Here is a 9,468-nt window from a genome sequence, read left to right as displayed (position 1 = left end):
CTTTAAAATCCAGTCCGCGTTTGGACTTTGGCGCATTGCTATTATGATGGTGGATTTGCACCGTAATATTTTTTATTTGTAATCTTTTGCATGTTTGTGTGCTGCTGCGCGTCCCTGTGTGTGTGTAACAAGCAGTGTGCGCGCGCTGTGCGTGAGCCTAGGTGCATTTTACTAATTTGCTGTTAAAATAACAATGAAATGCTGTGCTATTGACTTTAGACCAGGTTTTTGTTGGTCAATGGCGCGATCACTTCCCGCTGCCTCAAGATAGCAATACGCCAAGAATGCACCTGAACACACCTCCCTGTAAGACCAGCACGCCCATGGGTGCCCAGATGGGCGCAGGTGCATTTGCTGTTTAAACGACGCAGGCGCTGGACTTAAACTAGCAAAGACACTTGCGCCGGGCTTTGCCCTGTGCCGGGTGCGAGATAGGGCCCTAAAGCTGTTTGAAAATCAACATATTTACTTCTTTGTCAACAGAGAACCAGAGGTCTGAAGGTGTTGCAGCTGAGCATTGATAAGTTTGACACTGAAGCCAAGTACAATCTTTTCCAGTAAGCTCCAACCACCCCCCTACAGAAATGCCTCTCTCTGTTCCACCCTCCAGCCTACTGACTGTTACTGGTCGTCTTGTTTTCAGGTACATGCTGAAAACCAGCAATCACTCTGGAGTGGAAGGCTACGTCATCAAGAACATCAAGAATCAGATAGACGTTGCCCTGCAGGTGAGATGGCGTTTTGAAATCCCTCGCTGGCTGTTTGCTCGGTTGTCATTTATCACAAGTTCTGATGCAGCAACTCAAAGCTAAACGAGTGCCTGTGCAGAGCGTTGGGTTGTAATTTAAAAATGTCTTGTACGGGCGCCTGGGTAGCTCACTTGGTATAGCAGGCGCCCACATGTAGAGGTTAACTCCTCGACGCAGCGGCCGCAGGTTAGACTCGGACCTTTGCTGCATGTCATTCCCTTTCATGTCCTCAGCCGTCCTATATAAATAATATAAAATAAAAATAAATGTCTTGTGCAGTGAAAGTCTGTCTGTCCTCAGCCTGGTAACAGTAACACCTGGTTCGTGGGAGCTCACCTGCTGCCTTTGCTGCGTAAAGTTCTCAGTCTGCCAGACGGCCCAGAGACCGACCTCCTGCATTACCTGGACAGGTCTCTCACACACACACACACACACACACACACACACACACACACACACACACACACACACACACACACACACACACACACACACACACACACACACACGGCGGGAAACAGGGTGCACAAACAAGTTACCAATCTATCAAGAGTACTAACACTTAACCTGTTATAAAGAAGATACCACTGCATTGCTATGCTTCATAATAAAATGGCATGAAAAGCCAGACTAGGATTTAAAAGAAACATGTTGGAGTTTGGATCGATTTAAAGCTATAGTGCATAATTATTTTATATTAATGGACGTCCGTTCCATTCAAGCCAATGCCAAATGAGTTTATACAAAGCTAATTGAGCTCCTTCGGCTTCACAAAACTCTCTCCGTGTTTCTCAGTATGGCTACGTTTACTAAATGGTGTAGTCGGGTGACTTTCGTGCGCAGACGCTCGAGTGGTGCGATTTATGTCACCGCTGAGAAAGGACAACAGCAGCGTTCAGCTTCGGAGTCAAAGAGGACCTACACAAGACAGGATAATGACTTCTTCTGAAGAGTCCATCGTGGCTTTTAATCTCCGTGTCCTCCTTGATTTGACGGGTTAAACGCTACTAGCACCTGCGTGGAGGAGGGGCGGGGGTGGTGCGAGACCACCAAAGGCTCGCTACATTCAATTCAATTCAATTTTATTTATAGTATCAAATCATAACAGAGTTATCTCGAGACACTTTACAGATAGATTAGGTCTAGACCACACTATAATTTACAAAGCCCCAACAATTACAGTAATTCCCTCAAGAGCAAGCATTAGCAGTGGCTATTGCGACAGTGGCGAGGAAAAACTCCCTTTTTAGGAAGAAACCTCGGCAGACCCAGACTCTCGGTAGGCGGTGTCTGACGGGGCCGGTTGGGGGTGTGATGGCGATAATAGTCGCATTAAAGATAGTGGAACAGTGACTTTGAAGGTAGTCGTTGTAGTTCATGTCACAGCAGGACGTTGTGGGATGAAACGTGGCGCTGCAGAGCATGGGTGGGTGCAGCAGACAGAGCAGGACGCGGCCGGGCGTTTGAAGGGAAGAAGAAACATAAGGACTCCGGGGAGTAAACTCCCCAGAGCTAGGTTAGTAACAAGCAGTTCTGGGACAGGATGCATATAAAAGGAAACAAATGAAAACATTGATGAGAGACTGTACTGGCCTGCCTCCCTCTACTCTCACTATATTATTGATTATATGATCAATAAATCTGATGACTACGAAGAGAAGCAGGTGGGCCGGGTTAAGCGGACGCTGCAACTCCTTACTTCTTAACTATAAGCTTTATCAAAGAGGAGAGTTTTCAGTTTATTCTTAAATGAGGCGATGGTGTCTGCCCCCCTAACCCAGACAGGGAGCTGGTTCCACAGGAAAAGAGCCTGGTAGCTGAAGGCTCTGGCTCCCATTTTACTTTTGGAGACTCTAGGAACCACCAGTAACTCTGCATTCTGGGAGCGCAGTGCTCTAGTGGGACAATAAGGTACTAAGAGCTGTTCTAGATAGGATGGTGCTTGACCATTTAGGGCTTTGTAGGTCAGGAGAAGGACTTTAAAGTCAATCCTGAATTTCACAGGAAGCCAATGCAGAGAAGCTAAAACAGGAGAAATATGATCTCTTTTCTTAGTTCTCATCAGAACACGTGCTGCAGCATTCTGGATCAGCTGGAGAGTCTTAAGGGACTTATTTGAGCAACCTGACAGTAGGGAATTACAATAGTCCAGCCTGGAAGTAACGAATGCATGGACTAGTTTTTCAGCATCGTTTTGAGACAGGATATTCCTAAATGTTACGAAGATGAAAAAAGGCTGTTCTCGATGATCGTTTTAGATGGGCGTTAAAGGATATATCATGATCAAAAATAACTCCTAGATTTCTGACAGTAGTGCTGGAGGCCAGGACAACACCATCCAGAGTAGCTATATCTTTAGATAATGAAGTTCGGAGGTATTTAGGGCCCAGCACAATAACTTCAGTTTTGTTACAGTTTAACATCAAAAAATTATAGGTCATCCAGGATTTTATATCTTTAATACATGCTTGAAGTTTAGCTAACTGACTTGTTTTGTCTGGTTTGATTGATAAGTATAATTGGGTGTCGTCCGCATAGCAGTGATAGTTAATTGTTTCCTAATGATATTACCAAGAGGAAGCATATATAAGGAGAATAAAATTGGTCCAAGCACTGAGCCTTGTGGAACGCCATGTTTAACTTTCGCGTACTTAGAGGATTTATCATTAACATTAACAAATTGAGATCAATCAGAGAAATAAGACTTAAACCAGCTTAGTGCAATTCCTTTAGTTCCGACTAAGTGTTGTAATCTCTGTAACAAGATTGTATGGTCAATAGTGTCAAAAGCAGCACTAAGATCTAATAAAATAAGTATGGAGACAAGTCCTTTGTCTGCAGCAGTTAGAACGTTGTTAGTAATTTTCACCAGTGCCGTTTCTGTGCTATGATTCTTTCTAAATCCTGATTGAAAGTCTTCAAATAAAGTGTTGCTATGGAGAAAATCACATAACTAATTAGCAACTACTTTCTCAAGGATCTTGGAGCGAAAGGGAAGTTTAGATATAGGTCTATAGTTTGCTAAGACCTCAGGATCGAGGGTGGGTTTTTTCAGAAGAGGTTTTATCACAGCTACTTTAAATGACTGCGGTACATGACCTGTTAATAAGGACATATTGATCATATCTAGTAGAGAGGTCTTAACCACGGGTAACGCTTCTTTGAGTAGCCTCGTTGGGATGGGGTCTAAGAGACAGGTAGATGGCTTTGCTGAAGATACCTTTACCATTAGTTGTTGAAGGTCTATAGGAAAAAAACAGTCTAAGTATATGTCAGGTCTAGTCGTTCTTTCTAGCAGTCCAAAGGTGAACCATTAGAAGTTGAGGGCAAAAGGTGATGAATTTTATCTCTAATTGTTATAATTTTATCATTAAAGAAGCTCATGAAGTCATCACTACTCAGTGCTAGAGGAATAGATGGCTCAGTAGAGCTGTGACTATCCGTCAGCCTGGCCACAGTGCTGAAAAGAAACCTTGGGTTGTTCTTGTTTTCTTCTATTAATGCTGAGTAATAGTCTGATCTGGCATGTCTAAGGGCCGTCCTATAGGTTTTCAGACTGTCTTGCCAGTCCAAACGAGACTCTTCCATTTTGGTGGAGCGTTAAGTTTTCGCGAGTATTGCTTTAATTTACGAGTTTGGGAGTTATACCAAGGTGCTAGTTTCCTTCGCTTCATCTTCTTCTTTTTGAGTGGAGCAACAGAGTCTAAAGTAGTCCGTAGGCAGGCCGTAACACCATCTACACAATTGTCGATTTGAGAGGGACTAAAGTTTACATAAAGGTCCTCTGTTGTATTAAAACAAGGTAATGAGTTTAGTGCTGTTGGAATGTCTTCCTTAAATTTAGCTATAGCACTGTCAGATAGGCATCTAGTATAGTAGCTTTTATCTAATTTCGTATAATCGGGTATTAAGAATTTGAAAGTAATTAAGAAGTGGTCTGATAATAAAGGATTTTGCGGGAATACTAATACATCTTCAATTTTGATACCATATGCCAGCACGAGGTCGAGGGTGTGGTTAAAACAGTGCGTGGCCTCATGCACACTCTGACTGAAGCCAATAGAAACCTGTGAGTTGAAAGCAGTAGTAAGGCTATTGCTGTCAACGTCCACATGGATATTAAAATCACCTACAATAAGTACTGTGTCTGATTTAAGGACTACACATGATAAAAACTCTGAGAATTCAGATAAAAATTCAGAATACAGACCTGGAGCTCGGTAGACAACAACAAATATAATTGGCTGTACTGATTTCCGTGTTGGATGTTGAAGATTAAGAACAAGGCTTTCAAAAGAGTTATAATTTAGTTTAGGTTTAGGATTAATTAACAGGCTTGAATCAAATATGGCTGCAACTCCCCCTCCTCGGCCTGAGCCTCTAGGAATTTGAGTATTAATATGACTGGGAGGAGTCGCTTCATTTAGACTAATATATTCTTCATGGCCCAGCCAGGTTTCAGTAAGACAGAATAGATCAATTTGATTATCAGATATCAATTCATTTATTAGTACTGTTTTAGAAGACAGAGATCTGATATTTAGTAATCCACATCTAATTTTCCTATCCTTTTCTATCATTGCAGTGGTAGTTTTAATTCCAATTAGGTTGTTTAGTATTGCCCCTCTCTTGGTTACCTTTGATTTAACTGATCTTAGTCGAGGAACAGGCACCGTCTCATTTTCTTTTGGGACAGGCTGTTGCTGGCGTGAACTGGATGCTAAATTGACTGTTTGCAGTCAACTTCTTATTACTTAGGGGCTTCCCCACTTTGTATGGTCTGTTGTTGATTATAATTGGAATAGTACTAGTACTACATGTTACTGGAATAATACTAGTACTACATGTTATCCTGCAGAAAACCTTTTCAGATTCATCCACTTGTATAGTGCTATCAGGATCAATACCTGGGGGACATGAATCTGTGATATTTTCAACAGAATGTCAATACTTGCCTTTCAGTGTGGTCGTTATGTTGTCAGATAGCAGCCTGGCTCCGTGTCGGTTTGGGTGGAGACCATCATGCTTCAGCAGGCTGGGCATCTCCCAGAACAAGTTGAAGTTGTCGACATAGGGAATGCTCAGGGAAGTGCAGAGTGGTTCCAGCCAGGTGTGGAGCCAGAACAGTCTGGACCATCTCTCCGCACCCTTCCTGTAGGTAGGTAGAGGCCCAGAGATGGCAATCCGTTTACCTGTGCCCATCAGGGTGGAGAGGAGAGCGGTGAAGTCTTTCTGGAGTGCTATTGACTGTCTCTCTCTGATGTCGGAGCAACGTCTGGCAGTGTTGTTGTCATTACTTACTGTAGGTTCCTCATGGTGGGGGGGGACAGAAATTACACTCTATAGCTTAAAGGTCCCATGGCATGAAAATTTCACTTTGAGTTCCCCCAGCCTGCCTATGGTCCCCCAGTGGCTAGAAATGGTGATAGGTGTAAACCGAGCCCTGGGTATCCTGCTCTGCCTTTGAGAAAATGAAAGCTCAGATGGGCCGATCTGGAATCTTCTCCTTATGAGGTCATAAGGAGCAAGGTTACCTCCCCTTTCTCTGCTGTGCCCATCCAGAGAATTTGGCCCACCCATGAGAGAGAGAGACATCATGGCTTTCAAACGAGCAAAGTGGCAGTTGGCCACACCCCCCACCCTCCACCATGTCATGGGACCTTTTAAAGCCGGATTGTTTTGTCTAAGTACAGTTTCCAACGTTACCTTTTTGTGTCGTTTTAAACAGAATCATGGAGTCCCTGAACCTGCTGCGTTACCTCGTCATCAGAGACAAAGCGACAGACAACCAGGTGGGTGTTGATCCGATCCAGTAAATATCAGGGAGGCTCCTCCGGCCAAGAGACCAAAATCAGCGACAGCGAATGGTGGTTTGATACATTTTTTTTCCCGGCAATTAACCCTTGTGTTGTCTTCCCATCAACCATGAAAAAAACTCTAGCTTTTTCTTTTTTTTTTTTTTTTTTTTTTAATGATTGTGGGGTTTTTTTTCAATGTTTTTCACTTTTTTTTCAACATTTGTATTGCTTTTTCTGACGTTTAGTCGCGTTTTTCCAACGTGTAACTTTTATGTTTCGGGCGCTTTTTTTTAACGTTTTTATCGACATTATTTTTCAGCGTTTGTCGCTTTTCCCAACGTTTTGTCATTTATTTATTTTTTTAACATTTTCGCCGCTTATTTCAACGTCTCATATTGTCTGATTTAAAAATTTTTTAAAAAAAATTAAAAAAAAAAAACTTTGAAAAGGGGTCAAATTTGACCCAAGGACAACACCTGGCTGCCATTATCTCTCAAGTGGTAAGAAGGACAACTAAACATCCACCCACATGTTTCTGATTTCCATAGTGCATCAGTTAACGATACACTTTTTCCTGCTGCTGTTTTGACCTGGCAGACAGGGATCTGGACCGAGCTGTATAAAATAGAGGACACGTTCCTGAAGCCGCTACGTGTTGGAGTGAACATGTCCCGGGCTCACTATGAGAGGGAGCTCCACAACACCACAGCCACCAAGAGGGCTAAGGCCAAAGGTCAGGCCAACACACTTGTGTCCATTTCAGTTCCACCTTCCTCAAACCACTCACTACCCAATTTTTTTTTTGTCAGAATTCTGTGAATAGCAGTAATAGTAACAGTATTAAAAAAAAATCATAAAATCATAAATGTTTATGACATAACGCTTCTTTTAGTGTCATGTCACTCTTATGTAGATACCTTCAAGTAAATTGTTACCAAAAAACCTGCATGATTGTATTTTCCAGAGGAGTCTGTGCTTTCTGTGTCCGTTGGCGACGAGAAGCTGCCGAACATGACCTCAGAGTCCCAGATTCAGGTCAGTGACTTTCACGTTCACATAAGCAACTAGGTTGTGTGTTTTTGTACAGCGCTGACCTGATGAATTCTAATGTGTCCTCTCAGGCTCTGCACTCAGCCCTGCACACGTTTGACATGATTGAGAGCGTGTTGGTGCGAATAGAGGAACTCACCGAGGGGGAAGGAAAATCTTTAGACTGAGCCCATCGGTTTTACCACCAGAGGTTGTCATCGTCTCAGGGCCTCGCGAACAATAAAGAGCCTTTGACTGTTCCAACTTGTTGTACTTTGTTAATGAGCACCATCAGCTGTGGATACATTATTTCAAACAGTTAACAAATTGTGTGTCATTTTTTCCCCAAGCATTTCAAGTTGTTTTCAGCAGGTCTTTAAAATGTTGCATACATTGTCTATAAAACATTAAAATATTGACTGGAAAGTTTGTATCGCTTCTGTAATAAATGTTCAAACTCTTGTACACGTACGAGTTAAGAAAGGTGCGGTCTGGTTTATTCCATTAAGTGTGATAATTTCTGTGGTTTGGTTATATCTAGAGAAGGCATCTGAAACGTGCCTGTAGATTAAATGGGTACTTCAGTGTTGTGATAAATGAAATTTATGAAATTTGCACCACAGTAATTACAAGGCTATTAGTAAAAAGGGGTCATAAAAGTCTTATCAAGTGTATGAATAATTACAATGATTAATGAAAAATAATTTTATTTTTGACTTTCAGTACACAAGACATTAGCTACTGTAAATGGCAGCCACTTGCTTTATTTTTCCCTTTGTTACAAAATCCAAAGTAGAGTGAGGCAGACATGTTTCAGGGTTTTAAATTAAATTACTTTCCCTTGTGACAAGACCCAGTTTACACTAACCAGAGTATTTAAAGGTGCTCTAATGTCACGCGTTTTTTTAGGCTACAACATTTTATTTGTCACATACAGCAAACAGCTCACTATCTTGAACACACTGTAAAAAACTAAATAAATCGCAGTCTCTGTAGACAGCCCAGACTCCACAAACAAAAACTATCTGTGCCAACCTGCACCACGAGACATACACAAACAGTGTTCCAGCCAATAACCGACAAGAAGGATATTTGGGTTAGTGCGCGGAAGTATGGAAGAGAGGGGCGAGCTAGTCTCATTTTATTTGAAAAAACTTTGAACGTCAAGAAGTAACGTCACCCAACATCGCTTAGATCACCTTTAAAGTGTTGAACACAAGGTTTTTCCTTTTTTTAAAAGAACTCAAGTTTTTATGATTCTCTTTTGGTCTTCGAAGTGAAAAAGTACAGTGTAAAAATAAAAACCAATATAATCAGACAGTGTGTAGCTGTAATTAGCTGATTCCATGTCTTCACAGAGGAGATCAGGTACCTTCAAATGTAAAACTGTCCAACCATTGACACAAAAAGGCACTAGTCTGCCAATATAATGCTTCAAGTCAATACTCTGGTCTTCTCTTAGTTATAGCTAATGGTGCACATCTAGAGCCCTTTAAAAAGCCCACTGTTAAAAAAACTGTAACTTAGCTGTCATAAACGGCAGGCCTGTGAATGCAATTCAAACCTATCTTGAACTGACATACTAATATTAAAATCTATGAAGCATTTATCGGGTTGATGGGAGAGAAAATTGAGAGATATTTTCCTCCCCCACACAGACACGTATCAGAACTCTATTCTCTTGTTCAGGTCATTTCTCCACGCGGGGATGTAAACATCTCTCCGCTTTGCAGCAGAATTATTTCTCATATGGAGACAGACTAACCTTCTCTGCTGGGTTACAATTCGTAAATCAAACATTAAGTATAACACCCCTTTGTCTCTGCATCATCCAGTTTATGAAATCTGAACCAAAGTCTAGGAAGCTGGCAGTTGTGTTACGTGGATTTGAG

The 9,468-nt window shown here is 41.8% G+C and overlaps 1 protein-coding gene across 2 annotated transcripts in view; it reads left to right on the top strand.

Annotated features, from left to right (window-relative positions):
- The window catches only part of glmna (glomulin, FKBP associated protein a), a 20,306-nt gene extending 12,251 nt beyond the window's left edge, over window positions 1-8,055 (top strand). For both annotated transcript variants that reach the window (XM_028593136.1, XM_028593135.1), the window contains exons 13-19: window positions 484-557; window positions 644-728; window positions 1,050-1,159; window positions 6,478-6,541; window positions 7,145-7,280; window positions 7,512-7,582; window positions 7,669-8,055. In XM_028593136.1, the coding sequence (XP_028448937.1) occupies window positions 484-557; window positions 644-728; window positions 1,050-1,159; window positions 6,478-6,541; window positions 7,145-7,280; window positions 7,512-7,582; window positions 7,669-7,764 (636 nt within the window). In that variant the 3' untranslated portion in view covers window positions 7,765-8,055. The remainder of the gene's footprint in view (window positions 1-483; window positions 558-643; window positions 729-1,049; window positions 1,160-6,477; window positions 6,542-7,144; window positions 7,281-7,511; window positions 7,583-7,668) is intronic.
- Window positions 8,056-9,468: the final 1,413 nt, after the last annotated feature.

The sequence above is a fragment of the Perca flavescens genome, chromosome 12 (genome assembly GCF_004354835.1).
Source record: "Perca flavescens isolate YP-PL-M2 chromosome 12, PFLA_1.0, whole genome shotgun sequence".
NCBI classification, from domain to species: domain Eukaryota; kingdom Metazoa; phylum Chordata; class Actinopteri; order Perciformes; family Percidae; genus Perca; species Perca flavescens.
This window is presented reverse-complemented; position numbering and strand designations above follow the sequence as displayed.